At 40.4% G+C, this 17689-nt stretch overlaps 1 protein-coding gene and 1 pseudogene across 5 annotated transcripts in view; one reads left to right on the top strand and one right to left on the bottom strand.

Annotated features, from left to right (window-relative positions):
• Window positions 1-17689, bottom strand: part of CFAP43 (cilia and flagella associated protein 43) — a 115249-nt gene that overhangs the window by 15105 nt on the left and 82455 nt on the right. For all 5 annotated transcript variants that reach the window (XM_033183582.1, XM_033183596.1, XM_033183573.1 and 2 more), the window contains 4 exons: window positions 10666-10785; window positions 4145-4252; window positions 2517-2603; window positions 1730-1818 (listed from right to left, as the gene is read on the bottom strand). In XM_033183582.1, coding sequence (XP_033039473.1) covers window positions 1730-1818; window positions 2517-2603; window positions 4145-4252; window positions 10666-10785 — 404 coding nt within the window. The remainder of the gene's footprint in view (window positions 1-1729; window positions 1819-2516; window positions 2604-4144; window positions 4253-10665; window positions 10786-17689) is intronic.
• On the top strand, window positions 9010-10211 carry LOC117069800 (annotated as a pseudogene).

Raw genomic sequence — 17689 nt, 5'->3', positions numbered from 1 at the left:
CTTCAGCTGGAAAGGGAAGAAGGGTACAAAGATTTGGACAAGGCACTCACTATCAAGATGCTTTACAATACACTGAGGTTCAAACTATATTATCATCCCCATTCTCTAGATGAGGAAAGTCAGCCTCGGAGAGAAGCTCATGGCCCAAGGCTATCGGTCTGACAGGTAATGGAGTTAGGATTTAAAGTCGATTCTGTTTGACATGAAAGCTTGTGCTTTCCCACTGCTGCAGGAGGTCTCACTTCTTTTTCCACAAGGAGAAGGTATATAATTGGGCTAATTATCGCTCACTCTTTTAAAAATAGGAAAACTGCCTGGCGAGGTGGCTTACACCTATAATCCCAACACTTTGGGAGGCCAAGACGGGTGGATCACGAGGTCGGGAGATCGAGATCATCCTGGTCAACATGGTGAAACCCCGTCTCTACTAAAAATACAAAAACTAGCTGGGCGTGGGGGCGCGTGCCTGTAGTCCCAGCTACTCAGCAGGCTGAGGCAGGAGAAACGCTTGAACCCAGGAGGCGGAGGTTACAGTGAGCCGAGATCCTGCCACTGCCCTCCAGCCTGGGCGACAGGCAGAGACTCCATCTCAAAAAAAAAAAGAAAACCAAAACAATAGGCATGTTCTAGGTTAAATTCCCTAGGTTGCCTGTAACCTGAGTTTGTATCTCAAACACAAATTAGCTGACTACATCTTTGTTGACAAAGTCCATGATTTCTAGATTACATTTGATTGAAAACTATGAAAATCTGCATTTATAATGGTGGAAGTCAGTGATACTTTCTTAGAACTCTTTTCAAATAGCTATTTTCAACCATTTATCCTGGCATATTTCAAACTTTGAGCACAAGCACATGAGATACTCTGAGGAAAAGCAATCTGTGGTCAAATAAGTTTAGAAAACACTGCTTACTCTGTTCCTTATACTTGGAGATCCAAAGGCCAACAATAAATTCTGCAGTAAAAGAAAAGCTGCTTAACTTCCTTTTTTTAACCCAGTATCTTCCGCAAACTTACTTAGTCCTGGAAGCCTATTACAAGTAGTTCCGATTTATACATTAGGGAACTTGTGTGTGTTTGAACGCACTTTAGAAAAAAACTGTTGGCCGGGCGCGGTGGCTCAAGCCTGTAATCCCAGCACTTTGGGAGGCCGAGACGGGCGGATCACGAGGTCAGGAGATCGAGACCATCCTGGCTAATACGGTGAAACCCCGTCTCTACTAAAAAAATACAAAAAACTAGCCGGGCGACGAGGCGGGCGCCTGTAGTCCCAGCTACTCGGGAGGCTGAGACAGGAGAATGGCGTGAACCCGGGAGGTGGAGCTTGCAGTGAGCTGAGATCCGGCCACTGCACTCCAGCCTGGGCGACAGAGTGAGACTCCGTCTCAAAAAAAAAAAAAAAAAAAAAAACTGTTTTTAAATCTGTGTGCCAACTATGATGTAAGAGGAACTTCCTTAATGTATAAAGCAGAACCTACAATAGCACTATGCTTACATAGATCCTTAACTATTTTTAAATAATGAAAATAAATCATTATTCTCTACCTTAAGATATAGACTTAATCTCAAAAAATACTGAATTATGATCAAAACCCTTAAACATCTCCATCTAAAAGATATTATACTGAATAATTCCATTTAATTGGGAGAAAAAAGCTGAAATCTAGTAACACTCCTCTATTTGCAAACTTTTTTTCTCAGAAACACAATAGTGAAGGAGAAACAAACCTTGGTCGGCGTTTAAAAAGTTTGTACAGTATATCCACTTGATGACCGGGAATTTCAGAAAATTCCTTTTTAAAGCTGCGATCCATAACCTAAGGACAAACATGTCATTCTGAGGATTGCAACTCGGTCTGGAAACCTTTTATTTGCTGACAACACTCTTCAAAATACAGGTGGTAGCACTTTGGTTTTAAAAATCCATGAAACCTTGATTTATAAAGTTGTTAGACATTAACCATTCTCTGTGCGAAGATTTCTCAAATATTTGTTTTGATAAGAAGCATCTAAGTGTATTAAAATATTATTTCATATAACAGGTCTTAGAAATCATCCAGAAGTTTCCCAAAGAAGTGTCCCAAAAGATATTTACCCAAAAAACATGCATGTTACTCTATTTTTTTCTTTTCTGTTCCATTCTGTTCCATCTGTCTTCTTTATGCTAGTCTATCCTATTCTTTTCCATTATAAAACTGCTGGTCATAACCCACTAAATTGATTTCATGGCCAAGTAATGGGGTCTGCAACCTAAAGTTTGAAAAGCCTTAAAGGCTAGATGATCGCCCTGTATTTTGTATAAGAGAAAGCTTAAACCAGAGAAGCTTATAAAAATTCATTTTACACATGGATTTTCAAAAATATACGATGCCATAGAATGAAGTTCACCCACAGCTGAGAATTAACTGGGACAAAAATCTGTGAGAAAATTATATTATATCCCCTTTAACCTTCCTCCAATCCAGGCAGCAACAACTCTACTGCACTGTCGAGTGGGTAAGACAATGACTCTCACTTTGTCTTCTGCCAGTAAGTTGTCATAGTGCTCCTTGTACATATCCAGGTCTTCTCTCGATTTCCGAACAGCTTCTGAAGTCTGGCTCTATAACAGCATCAGGAATAGTTGATTGTAACTGGAGACTTTGCAGCATAAACAAAAATCTTGGGGATACTAAAAAGAGCAAGGAATTTCCCAGTACAAGAGAAATATGTCTGTGAAGTATTCATTATAGATAAGATTTATAGAAGAAAATAAACCAATTGGGGACTTTGCAAGAACACCCAATCACCTGTTTCTAAGTACAGCCAACTCTGTGTATGAGTGTGTGAGTGTCTGTGGAGCACACTGCAGTCTTGGTAGGTCAGCGTGGAGGATGAAAGTGCACAGGCTTCGAAATCACATGGACGTGGGTTCTGAGAGACTGGATATACATGCAAACAAGGGCCAGGCCATATGCAACAACAGAACTCTGACGCACAACCTCTACAATCATCAGCTGGGAAATGAAATAACCACAGCCTTCATAAGGATTGGCCTCAGACTTTCAGGGCTTGATCATAACCACAGCTTCTATAATTTTGTCCCCATTTCCAACCTAGGACCATCCAGAGAAAGACAAATACGTTCCCTAAACCAGTCAAATGAGTTGTCCCGCTTCTAATGGTTTGCCTCTAGCTTCCTCATGCCAACAACTTCCAATCATGTTGCACCTGAAGCCCTCCCTTCTTTGCACTATAAAGCTTTCCTACTCCTTTCCTGCCTTTGAGTCTGCCAAAAGCAACTGACGGTGGACGAGTCCCTTGCTGTGCCAAGCTCTGCATAAACAGTGTCTGCTCATTTGCATTTGGATGGTCTTCATTTATTCCCACAGTTCCAGCTACTGCTCTATTACACACCAGTGGCTGACTTAGGCATGTTACCCACGCTCTCTGAGATGGTATCCTCATCTGTGAAAGAAATCCAGTATGCTGCAGGTTTGCTATATGTAAAGTTGTATTTAGAATGTGCTTTGCATATACTGTTTAATAGGCTCTTAGAAAACAGTTGAGTTCATGTCATTTATAAGTCACATATTCATAAATGCTCTTTACTAATACTACTAATAAAAGCTGACATTTGTTGAAACTTATTATGTGATAAACATTTGGTATTGTCTTTTTGAGCCATATCTATCCATGCTCATATTTAGAGTTTTTCATAATACAACAGTTTTTCATTCCATACGCAAGCCCATTGCTTACATCTTAGTAAATCTTAGCATGTCAAATGGTCCAGAGAGAAAAACATTCCCTAAATAAGAGCTTGTAAGCAGCTTAAAAGGTTATATGCCTTGTCCAAGGTCCCACAGCCAGTGCTTTCAACCATGAAGCTATATGGCCTCATTTTATAAACCATGTCATATGAAAGCTACACAGTTCTTTTGGCTACATGATTGCAGATGCAGAATCAAATAACTTTATTAACAGATTGGAATGGTTACTTTCACCTGGCCCTGGAGCAAAGTTCCAGACAGGGAGTCAAGGGATGCACATGGTTACATAGAATGGTGGAAGGAAGGAAGGGTCTAGACACGTGAGCTCTTGCTAAATGAGGGGCATGTCTATCAGAAAATGCTTGTATTCAGATTTCAGACATATTCTTACTTTCTCGTGCTGTTTCCGTGTAAGGTAGTTATTCAGGAATTTTTCTCTGGAGCTTAATTCTTCATCCAACAGTAAAGAAAATGCAAGGTTACTTATTTTCAATTCCTCCTGTAGAAATATTTAAGAAAAACGTTGGCAGAAATACTTCTACCTGAGACAATATTTTCTATAGACTTGGCACTAATCAAGCAAGTTTATGACATATAGATAGGAGAAATATTTTAAAGAAAAAGGGAATACAGCTTATTGAAATAACTTTAGTTATTTTACCTTTTTCATAATTTCATTGTAAGGTAAATCACATATACAAAAATGCATAGCATGAACATATAATTTAATGGATTATTATAATATAAGGCAAACACCCTTGTTAGCACCACTTATCGCAAGAAACAGAACTTTACGACTGCAGTTGCTTCTTCCAGGAGTCCTCATCAAAATCTCAACACTGTTTTGACTTTTATCATACATTGTGTTTCTTTGTAGTTTTATTACCCAGGGGTGTATAATGCTGTAGTTTGGATATTTGCCCCATCCAAACTGCATGTTGAAACGCGATCCCTGGTGCTGTAGGTGGGGCCTAATGGGAGGTGTTTGTGTCATGGAGATGGGTCCCTCATGAATAGATCAATTCCCTCCCTCAGGGGTGAGTTTTTACTCTGTTAGTTCCCCTGAGTGCTGATTGTTAAAGAGAGTCTGGCAACCCCCTGCACCCTCTCTTGCTTTCTCTCTGGCCATGTGATTTCTGCACACGCCAGTTCCCCTTCACCTGTCATAAAGGAAGCTGCCGGAGGCCCACATCAGATGCCCAATCTTGAACCTTCTAGCCAGCAGAATTATGAGTCAGATAAATCTCTTTTCTTTAAAAATTATGCAGCCTCAGGTATTATTTATAGCAACACAAAACAGACTAAGACAGAAACCTAGCCACTACAGTATAACTTATTCATAATTTTTTTTCATGTCTTTTAAATCTCTTACTACCTGGATGATGAAAAAATTTGTACAACAAACTCCTGTGACTTGAGTTTACCTCTATAACAAACCTACACATGTACCCCTGAACTTAAAATAAAGGTTAAAACTAAAATAAATCTCTTATAATCTTCATGTTCCCTTTCATTTCTTTTCCTCACAATTTATTTGTAGTTATCAGCAGTCTCTGTAGCATTGCATAGTCTGGTTTTAATGCCTGTATATTCATGGTATAGTTTTTCAAGGCTTCATTCTTTTTATTTCTTAAAAAATGGCAGCTGGGTCCAGAGGCCTGATCAAATCTAAACTTGATCCTTTTAACAAGACTATAGGTGGTATTGTGTTCTTTGATCAGGAGACATGTATCATCTGATTGTCTGTCTTTCTGTGATGTCAGCAGCTGCAGATAGTCAATGCCTGGGGTCCATTAATCCGTTGAGAGATGTAAAATGGTGAAAATCTGGTTTTAGTTTCCCTTTTCACTTATTAATGGAAATACTTTTATAAAGAGATGCTTCTCATCATCTACTATTTGGTTTCCCAGTGGTACACTTCAGTTCATATAGGAAAGGCAGACTAAATACTTGATGCTTTCCCTTTATCAGTTTTTAGATAATGAATTTGCTGTCATCCTCTGAAAGTGACTGATTGGCACTTCTCTTTTTAAAATACCACAAATTCATAAATTTAAACAAATATGATGGGTTTAATTAATTGCAACTATTATCATCTTTGAATCTTAAATTGTCTCATTTAAGTGAAATGTTTTAAGTTAGCTCCTGAATTATTTTGATACTAATGAGTAGTCTGATAGTTTCCTCATTATCTTACATGACAAGAGGATCTCAGCACACCTTTAAAAAAATAACAACTTTGTTGAGATGTAATTCACATACCATACAATTCACCATTTACAGTGTACAATTCAGTGTATTTTAGTATATTTGCAGAGTTGTGTAACAATCACTATAATCACTTTTAGAACATTTCATCATTCCCTGAAAATCCTTTAGCAGCCATTTCCCATCTGCCCCTCTGTCGCCTCCTAGAGGCCTCCACCTCCCCACAAAAGCAACAACTTTCTAATTTCTGTCTTTATAAATTTGCCTGTTCTAGAAACTATATGATTCCACGTAAATGGAATCATACAGTTGTCTGGCTTCTTTGACTTAGCATGTTTTCAAGGTTCGTCCATGTTGTACCATGTATCAGCATATTCCTTTGTATTGTGGGATAATACTCCCTTGTATGGATACACCATATTTTACTCATTTGCTCTCAGCTGTTGGATATTTAGATTGTTTCCACCTTTTGGCTATGACTAATGCTGCTGTTAGGCTGGAGCAGTCATTCCCAATCTTCCCCCTCACTCCCAGTATATCCATACATCCACTCCCTGCCAGGCCAGTGATTACATTCTTCTATCTGTGGCCACAACTCCCGAGAGCAGCCCCTTTCCCAAGGCTACAGGTCTTGCTGGGTTCTGGGAACAGCTCTCTTCCCCTGCCTCTTTAGCTCTAGAGATGGTACTGGCCTCCCACTAATTACAACATGTTTGCCACTCCTTGCTTTTTCCCTTAACCCTGCTCATACCTCTGTAAAAAAGTCCCCTCACTGAGGGAATTTAAATGTAACCCTTTCAGTGTACTATTCCTGTTGGGATCCTGGGGATATAGTCATCCTCCTGAAGATTCCCTTCCCATCTCTCCAGTGTTGCACCATCTTTTCTCATTAAGCCCCCTGCTTTGGTCAGACATCTCTCAAAACCTCTCATTAAATGAGTGCACGCAAATTTGGGAGACCCGGCATTTCTCAAAATATCATTATTCTTTTTTTTAACTTTTATTTTAGGTTCAGGGGTACATATGCATGTTTGTTATCTAAGTAAACTCATGTCGTGGGGGTTTGTTGTACAGATTATTTTGTTACCAGGTACTAAGCCTAGTACCCAATAGTTATTTTTTCTGATCTTCTCCCTCCTCCCAACCTCCACCCTCAAAAAACCAGACACCCCAGTGTCTGTTGTTCCCCTCTATGTGACCATGTGTTCTCATCATTTAGCTCCCACTTACAAGTGAGAGCATATGGCATTTGGTTTTCTGTTCCTGTGTTGGTTTAATAAGGATTATGGCCTCCATCTGTATCCATGTTCCTGCAAAGGACATGATCTCATTCTTTTTGATGGCTGTATAGTATTCCACGGCGTATAATGTACCACATTTTCTCAATCCAGTCTATCATTGATGGGCACTTAGGCTGATTCCATGTCTTTGCTATTGTGAACAGTACTGCAATGAACATATGGGTGCATGTGTCTTTATAATAGAACAATTTATATTCCTTTGGGTATATACTCAGTAATGGGATAGCTGGGTTGAATGGTAGTTCTGTTTTTAGCTCTTTAAGGAATTGCCATACGGCTTTCCACAATGGTTGAGCTAATTTACATTCCCATCAACAGTGTATAAGCATTCCCTTTTCTCCACAACCTCATCAGTATCTGTAATTTTTTTACTTTTTAGTAGTAGCCATTCTGACTAGTATGAGATGGTATCTGGTATTTCATTGTGGTTTTGATTTTCATTTATCTAATGATCACTGATGTTGAGCTTTTTTTCATATGCTTGTTGGCCACATGTATGCCTTCTTTCGAAAAGTGTCTGTTAATGTCCTTTGCCCGCTTTTTAATGGGGTTGTTTGTTTTTTCTTGTAAAGCTAAGTTCCTTGTAGATGCTGGACCTTTGTCAGATGCATGGTTTGCAAATATTTTCTCCCATTCTGTAGGTTGTCTGTTTACTCTGTGGATAGTTTCTTTTGCTGTGTAGAAACTCTAATTAGATCCCATTTGTCAATTTTTGCTTTTGTTGTGATTGCTTTTGGTATCTTCATCATGAAATCTTTGCCAGTTCCTATGTCCAGAATGATATTGCCTAGTTTGTCTCCCAGGATTTTTACAGTTTGGGGGTTTACATTTACATTTAAGTAAATCATGATTCTCTTATTAAACTCAATGGATAGTTTGGCTTGGTATAAATCCAAAGCTAGAAATAATTTTTTCCTCAGAATTTAAGAGCATCACTCTTTGATCTTCTTGCTTTTAGTTACTGTGTACTTCCTTTTTATTCCTACTGCTGGAGATAATTAAGACAGATTTTTTTTTCACCTGATCTTTTGGGAGACATGAGGATTATTTTTTCATTCCACATACACTTTGAACAAAGCCCTTTGCTATTTGGTGGAGATACAGGGATGAATAAGATGCTCTACCCTCATGGAGCATCTAGTCCTGAAAACATTAAAAATAATCTCACATAAACTACAATTCAGTAGCAATGAACAGTAGAAAGGAAAAAATACAGTATATAATAGGAAGATATTACCTAGTCTGAGGAACTGGTTTTTGAGCTGGGATCCGAAGGATGAAAGTAGTTCAGGAAGCAAAGAAGTGTTGGCAGACAGTATTACTGGCAGAGTTGGCAGAGGCATGAGGAAGGAGGGTATTGGGTGTGTTCAAGATGCTGAAAGAGGAAGTGTGGCAGGTAAAGGGGAAGGTGCACAAGATGAGACTGGAGAGGGATCCAGGGCCCAGAGCATACGAGATCTTCGTACTTGGTAAGGATGTTGATCTTCATCCTAAGAACTATGGAAGGGCCCTGCAAGCTCCTTAAAAGTCACATAATCAATGGGCGATGTCCGAGAGAGGCTGTCACTCAGGTGGCAGCGGCAGAGGCCGGGCTGAGACGTGGCCAGGGGAACACGGTTGGCTGTCCAGGCCGTCGGGGCGGCGGTAGGGTCACTAGCGCGTCCTTGCCCTGGTGAGAGCTCCGAGCGGCGGGAAAGGCAGGCGCCAGTGGCTGCGCCGCCATGCCTGCGCGCGGGGCAGGCCGCTGATGGAGCGCGCCACCCGCCCGGGGCTGCTGGTACTGGCGCTGCTGCTGCCGCAGCTGCTGGGGCTCGCCGCATGGACGGTGGCCGCGGGGCGCGCCCGTGGCCTCCCAGCGCCGACGGCGGAGGCGGCGTTCGGCCTCGGGGAGGTCGCTGCTCCCACTTCAGCGACGCGAGTACCGGCGGCGGGCGCCGTGGCTGCGGCCGAGGTGACTGTGGAGGACGCTGAGGCGCTGCCGGCGGCCGCGGGCTAGCAGGAGCCGCGGGGTCCGGAACCAGATGATGAGGCAGAGTTGCGACCGCGCGGCAGGACTGCCCTACATTTGGCCTGTGCCACTGGCCAACCGGACATGGTATCTCTCCTGGTGTCCAGAAGTTGTGAGCTTAACCTCTACGACCGTGAATGCAGGACACCTCTGATCAAGGCTGTACAACTGAGGCAGGAGGCTTGTGCAACTATTCTGCTGAAAAATGGTGCCAATCCAAATATTACGGATTTCTATGGAAGGACTGCTCTACACTATGCTGTGTATAATGAAGATACATCCATGATAGAAAAACTTCTTTTATGGTACAGATATTGAAGAATGCAGCAAGTATGAATATCAACCACTTTTACTTGCTGTGAGTCGAGCAAAAGTGAACATGGTGGAATTTTTAGTAAAGAAAAATGCAAACATAAATGCAGTTGATTTTCTTAACAGATCAGCCCTCACACTTGCTGTTACTCTTGGAGAAAAAGATATAGTCATTCTTCTTCTGCAGCAGCACAATATTGATGTGTTTTCTCGAGATGCATATGGAAAGACTGCAGAAGATTATGTGATACAGACTCAGAATAAAGTCATTTTCAGACTAATTTCTGAATACAAAAGAGAAAAGACATCTGAAGAGCTTCCTATAAATAGCGATCCAGTGTCTTCTCAGAAACAACCGGCCTTGAAGGCTACAAGTTAAAAGAGAGATTCTGTTTCAAATACAGCCACAGATAAAAAGGATGGAGAAAAATCTGGGACAGTGTCTTCTCAGAAACAACGGCCTTGAAGGCTACAAGTTAAAAGAGAGATTCTGTTTCAAATACAGCCACAGATAAAAAGGATGGAGAAAAATCTGGGACAGTGTCTTCTCAGAAACAACCGGCCTTGAAGGTAATTACACATTCATTATGTTTGAACTATTAACCGTGTAGTCCGATGTCCGTCAGGTAAAGGGGTAAACAAACTGTGATACATCCATGCAACTGTATATGAATCTGCAATGAAAAGGAATAAACTACTGATACATGAACGGATCTCAAAATAATTACACTGATTAAAAGAAGAATCAATCAGACTGAAATGAGTATATACTGTATTATTCCACCCACATAAAACTCTAGAAAATGCAAAGTAACTGATAGTTATGGAAAGCAGATTATTGATTGCCTGGGGATGGGAGAGAAAAACAAGAGGACAGGAGAGAAGGATTGTGGAGAAACACAAGGAAACTTTCAAGGGTGATGAATATGTTGATTATTTTGATTGTGGTGATGGTGCCATGAATGTGAAAACTATCAATTGTACATTTTAAACATGCAGAGTTTATTGTATGTTAATTATACTTTAATAAAGTTTATATATATATATTAAAAAAAAAGTCACATAAGTAAAGCTTTTATTTACCTGGTTGGTAACCATCTCTGCCTTCACTCTCCTTTCAAAAAGTCTTTTCAAGTGTTCATCAAAGGCCTGTGTGCTTTCTTGAATAGAGTTTTGAAGTTTCTTCAGTTCTGCTTCTAATGACTAAAAGGAAGACAACAGTAAAGTTAGCATTTAGGAGTATTAAAGGCTCCTAGGAAGTGATGTTTAAGTTTCACCACAAGGGGGGGCAGATGGAGGGCAACCCTCGCAAGGTGTTCTGGGCCCTGTACTCTCTTAAACCAGAGATGGTCCCACTTGGATCTGTTTAATATACTGTGTGTTGAGATTTTTGCTTAGAAAAGATTACCATGGGGAAAAAAGCTTAAAATTACTGATCATGGCTAATGATACAGGCAGAAGTAGGATAGGAAAGCCAATTGCAGCAAATCTTTCCAGAAAATCCTCACTCTTTATATAGCACAGCAATCTCCAGACACATGATTTAGTCCTAAAAATTTTTATTTTTTTCCAAAAAACTAGCCGGGCGACGTGGCGGGCGCCTGTAGTCCCAGCTACTTGGGAAGCTGAGGCAGGAGAATGGCTTGAACCCGGAAGGCGGAGCTTGCAGTGAGCTGAGATCCGGCCACTGCACTCCAGCCTGGGCGACAGAGCGAGACTCCGTCTCAAAAAAAAAAAAAAAATTATTTTTTTCAAGGACTGGTCATTTTCACGGCATTATTTCTATTTTAAGGAAACAAGAAGTCAATATACATATATGTATATTTATATATTTGTACTCTCTTGTTTTCTGTATGTTTTGTCTCTCCAGACAGTTCTATATCAAAAGGAAAATGTTCCCTTGCCCTCTCTTTTAAAAAAATTCCATCAGGACATAAGTGAAAAGCTATAAATTTATGCTTTTAAAGAGAACAATATTAAAATATGAGGTATAATTTTGATTGCACAACAGGGTGACTATAGTCAACAATCACTTAACATTAAAAAATAACTAAAAGAGTATAACTGGATTGTTTCTAACCCAAAGGATAAAAGCTTGTGAGGATGGATACCCCATTCTCCATGTTGTGATTATTTCACATTGCATGCCTGTATCAAAACATCTCATGTAGCCCACAAATATATACACCTACTTTGTACCCGCAAAATTAAAAATAAAAAAATACAAAGTAAAAAACATGTAAAAAAGAGGTATATTGGTATAAATCATTTTAATCCTTACATTTGTTTGTAACTTTTTATTTTGTATAACTTCAAACTTATAGAAAAGTTGCAAGAATAGTACAAAGAATTCCCATATACCTTTTTCAAAGTCACCAACTGTAGACATTCTACCCTATTTGCTTTATCACTTTTCTCTCTCTCTCTCCCACCCACTCCCTGCCCCCTACCTATCTACTTTCTTTCCTACACTTTTCTGAACCATTTGAGAATAATTTGCAGACACTTGAGGACAGGCCACTTATTTTGTAGAATGTCATTTAGTTTAGGTTTGTCTGATGTTTTCTCAATTGTACACCCAGGTTACACATTTTTAGCAGGAAGACTACATAAGTTATGTTATGTCCTTCTGTGTCTACCTCATCAGGAGATACATGATGTTGGTTTGCTTCATTATTGGCGATGTTAACTTGGATCACTTGGTTAAGTAGTGTTTGCCACTTTCTCTATTGTAAAGTTAGTTTTTCCATTTGTAATTTATTAATTTGTGGAAAGATACTTTCAGACTATGTAAATATCTTGTTTCTCATTGCACTTTTATCTACCAGCTTTAGCATCCATTGATAATTCTTATTCAAATTAATTATTACTATGATGGTAATAAATAGTTTAAATATACACCAGTTTAAAAAGCCAAGTTCTCTCTACGCCAGATTAATAAGGAAAGTAACTGATTCTGGGAGGATAATGGAGAAAGAGGTTTAGCAAAAATAATAGAGGCATATGATGCCAGGAGAAAGACCATCCAAATTAAGTTACCTAACAGTGAGGAGATATGAAAATAAAACAAACAAATATGAAAAAAACACATCTCAGTGTCATTTGCTAATAATAATTTATGTCACTATCTCATAGGCATGGAAAAGTCCCACAGATTGTGTCCTCCTGGTGGCCCTTTATCAAGTTCACCTGTTCCTAGATGATGAAAACATCAGCATATGGCAAATGGCCACAGACCCAGCTGGCTGAGGCCAGATTGTCTATATGTCTTAGATCCAACCTTCTTTAAAAACATTGAGATTCTGGGCCTTTTGAGGGTCTCTGGTCCGAAAGAATGTTTTTGTAACGTAAAATGGTCCTTTGCCATTTCTTCTTCAAATGCCCCAAATTCTTCCCATTGCAGGTCCTTCTCACATGCTCTTCCGTCTGCCTATGCTTCATTTCCCACTCTTCGGCCTCTTCAGTCATTCTCACTTTTCCAGTGCAAGCATAAATGCCATGTTCTCAAGGAAGAGTTCCTTGGGCCCTGTCTTAAGTCTCAGAAGCAAGGCCTGAAACAAGATTCCAGGGCACATGATTTCTGGATGGGGCGCTCTTTAGGAGACACCTGTAAGTGGGTGAGGGAAACAGGGCAGGCAAGAGGCAGGAGCTGAGCAATGAAGCCCAGCCTTGGCCTGATTCCCAGGGTTGGTAGAAATGAAAGGGACTCTGCTGAACTGTCTCATTTTGGGGTGAAGAGGCTGGGGTTTTGTACCCCCTTCCCCTTGGGCTCTATCAGCAGGTCACTGGCTGCCCTGGGTGAGGGCAATGGTGTAAACTTGGGGATGTCTCTGGACAAGGAGGCTCCCTTGATCATCCAAGGGCAACAACATTCCAGAGAAGGTCTCAGGTGTAAGCCTCTATCAGGAACACTCATAGCAGTGAGGGGATGGGCACAGCAGCCTGCAAAGGGGATCTGGTGGGTACCAGTGGCTGATCTAAGTCAGTGCCTGTGTTCACCATCATTGATGGCACCCTGAACTTGCCCTTCTAATTTATCACATTGCAGTTAAATAATTATCTTGCGAATGCACAGTTACTATATAACCGTCTCCACTCCACATAATGGTCATTGTGAAGGGGGTGGGGGAGGAGAGGCTGTGTCTGTCTTATTCATGCACATCCCTCAGGACCTGCCATTGTACTAAGCCCATAGTGGGCACTCAAGGAATATATTTGTAAAAAACATGAATGTCATTTTTCTTCAAACATTCCTAGAAAAGTCTAATTTTGCCTAAAAATATCTGCATCAGATGCTGAGAAATGAGATGCAAAGTGAAAGACCAAGTAGGAGGTTTATATGAACTGTGCAGAAATCCATCACACCTAGAATTTCTCCCAGCTCTGAAACAACAACGACAACAAAAGAAACGGCCTGCCATTTAAGAAGGTATTGTTTTCGCTGACCAGGCTGGTGAAGGTAAAGGATGTATCCTTTAATCTATGAATCCCCAGTACTCAGAAGAGTGACTGGCACATAATAGGTATCAACAAATTCATTTATTCATTCAATAAATCTTCCTTAAGTGCTTATGATGGATGGAGGATAGTTCTAAAAACTGGGAATATAATATTGAACAAAGACCATTTCTCCTCCCTCATACTGTATTCTAGTAGAGAAGACTGATAATAAGTAAACAGGTAAAAATGAACTCAGCCAGGTGGTGGTAAGTATTATGGAGAACCATAAGTCAGGGAAAAAGGGACACAGGGCAGGATTGAGGAGAAGCAGGGATTTCCACCATCATAGGAAGATGAGGTGACAATTGAGTAGAGATCTCAAAGTCGTGAGAATGCCAGTCATGTAGCTAAATGGGGGAAGAGCGCTCCAGGCCAAGGATACAGTGTGTCAAGGACCTGCAGCGAGAATGAGCTATGGGTGTTTGAGTCAAGAGTTTGCTGGGTATCTGAGGAACAGTAAGGAAATCAGTGGAACTGGAACAGTTAATGAGGGAAAGAATGACAGGAGATGAAATGAGATGGGATATAGGGATTGGGGGAGGAGGCAGGGGGCAGAGGAACTAAGGCAATAAATCCTGGGAAAGGTAACAGTAGTTTGCATTAGAGTGGTAGCTGTAGAGATGTCAGAAAAGCAGCTACTTTGAAATAAAAAATAAGGGACTTAAAAGGGCAGAGCTGTGGTCTCAGGGTACTGCTTTGGGGAGAAAAGGGCAACTCGAAAGAGGGAAGTACCCTGTAGAGACTCAGGAGTAAAGGGAAAGAAGGAAGAGGTGGAAATTAGGGGGTCATGTAGAAACAAAAGAAAAATCATAAAATCAGAAGACACACCAGCCTCTTCCCCACTGCTTAAAGAAGTCAACTGTATATCAAACTGGTAATGTTATCCTCACAGAAAGGGGAAAAAAAGGATTGGTCAAAGTAATTCTCAGCATAATATGTTGGTGTATTCTTAGTGGGATATAGTTTAAGAACAAAAAAGAGCTACTAGGAAATCTGAAAATTGCTATAGTATTTGTTTTGTTTGTTTGTTTGGAGGGACTGGTTCTTTATTTCCAAAAAGATACCTGTTAATATTCAGTATCAAAATGGTTGCACTATTGGTTTCTCTTTCTCCCAACTGGCCCCAAAAAGACTATATCAAATAAGAGTACATTTTAAGCCAATAAGCTTCAGGATGTAAACCTAACAGACCTTACACAAAAACCTTACCAAAAAGTGGGGATTTAGTAGGGAAAGACTCTTGAAACGATCAGCAAACTGCCAGCCCACAGACTGTAGAGAGCCCTCACAGCCAAGCAGGGTAGCCCAGATGCCACAAACCCAAAGAAGCAAAGTTCCAAAATAATATAACATTTAAAAGGTCTTGTACATAACCTGTTCAAAATTTCTCCAGCACCGACTGAAACCAAGCACAATGATATGGCACTTTAGAGACAGCAGCTCGAAACCCAGAAAAGGGCAAGGAGATGGGGTTTATATGGCTAAATCGGTGGCAAAAACATAATCTTATTTCTTTCTTTAAAGGAGGCAGGAGAGCAGTTAAGTGATCCCCTCAACATAAGGGGCACATGATCCATCCTGTGAGCAACTCGGAAGGGGATAGGGATGGGACAAAAATCTGGTCTCAGAGGTCTCACTATCTTAATTTTGGTCACTTCTAATGAAAAAAATAAAACAAGTAAAAATAACATTGTCCAAAGATATCTTAAAGTTGAAAACCTGAACTGCACCTTTTTGTTGTTGCTGCTGTTTGGCTAACCCCTCCTGGAATCACCTTTCTGGTTTGGCTGATACTTTGTAGAGAACAATGTGGTTTCCCACCGGGGAGTCTTTCTTTACCTGGAGTCTGTTTAGTTCTCAGTAAGGCTGGCCCATACCTTTTTCCTTCCTCTACAGAGAAGGCAACGTGCATTAAGATGAAAAGTCACCTTCCAAAAGTGACAAAGGGATTAGATTGCAGAGCTGTAGAAGTATTTGGAATGTTTTACATATGGTTGCTATAAAACAACAAAAAAGGTAATTACAAAATGTGCACATCACAACACGCTTTTAAGGACATTATGCATTGTGCTCATGTTCCCTTAAACGTTGTTACCAAAGGGGCTCAGCCTCCAGCCCAGCTGGAATCTCTGGGAAGAAGCAGAGACAGTTTGGTGAAAAAAACATAGGCAGTAGATGGGACAGCATTTTTGATAGAGGTATTTTACACACATTGTAGGACTGAGCAAATCAGTAAGTATATTTATATTTTGGGAACTAGAGTTTTCACTGAAAAAAGGAGACCTACATATTTAACGAAGGAAAGAGAAAAGAACCCTGTGCTGTTGAATTGGAACTGAGTTGGAATTGGAGCTAACTGGATGTGTGTGTATGTGTGTGTGTGTGTGAGAGAGAGAGAGAGAGAGAGACAGAAAGAGAGAGAGAGAGAATGACTCCTAACCCCTATAGCAAAGAGCACATTTAGTACCCAGATCTTGGTCTCTAAATACCAATTCCCAGTAAAAGGAATCCAGGATTCTCTAAAAAGAAAAATAGCTGATTCTAGGTGCCTAGAACATCTTGTTGTGTTAGAAAGGGAGAAAGTGCTCAAAAACTGATGAAGACACAAGAAAAGGACACAGATAACAACTTGAAGAAGCTCCAAACACTTTGAAAAACAGAAATAATAATGATAGTCATGGATTAAAACACATTAAGTTAGAGTATGCCTCTGGTAGGGCAGAGGAAAAGTTCTTCTTTGCAGAAGAATACTAACTAGTAAATATAAAATAAATGATAAAAACTAGAAAGGCACCATCTTGCAATCACTATAGTCATAATTGATTCAGGCAAGGATCATCAATGGATGCCAACAGACAGAATGAACAGAGAGTCAGATTCAAAATATCACCCCCCACAGATGAGTTATTACACACGAAGGAGAAAGAGAACTTCTATAATAAAAAAATCTGGAGAAACCTTCTTTCTAGTGATCATACTTAATGTTACCATAGTGGGACTGACTGAAATCAGGAGCCTCCTGATACGATGCACCACAGACACAGCATCATCTACTTAGTATGATTGTCAGAAATATTATTGCACCTCAATCTAATCATTAGGAAACAATCAAATTCAACTTGGAGGACATTCCACAAAAAAATCAGCTTCGGCCGGGCGCGGTGGCTCAAGCCTGTAATCCCAGCACTTTGGGAGGCCGAGACGGGCGGATCACGAGGTCAGGAGATCGAGACCATCCTGGCTAACACGGTGAAACCCCGTCTCTAATAAAAAATACAAAAAACTAGCCGGGCGAGGTGGCAGGCGCCTGTAGTCCCAGCTACTCGGGAGGCTGAGGCAGGAGAATGGCGTAAACCCAGGAAGCGGAGCTTGCAGTGAGCTGAGATCCGGCCACTGCACTCCAGCCTGGGCGACAGAGCGAGACTCCGTCTCAAAAAAAAAAAAAAAAAAAATCAGCTTCAATTTTTAAAAAATGTCAATGTCATGGAACACAAACACAAAGTTGTAGAACTGTTCTGGATTAAAGGAGACTAAAAGAACATTAAAAACTAAGTGAAATTGATTAGATTTTTAGATAAACAGCAACAAAAAAAGCTATGAAGCACAT

The sequence above is a fragment of the Trachypithecus francoisi genome, unplaced genomic scaffold (genome assembly GCF_009764315.1).
Source record: "Trachypithecus francoisi isolate TF-2019V2 unplaced genomic scaffold, Tfra_2.0 Contig01579, whole genome shotgun sequence".
Lineage (NCBI taxonomy): Eukaryota > Metazoa > Chordata > Mammalia > Primates > Cercopithecidae > Trachypithecus > Trachypithecus francoisi.
This window is presented reverse-complemented; position numbering and strand designations above follow the sequence as displayed.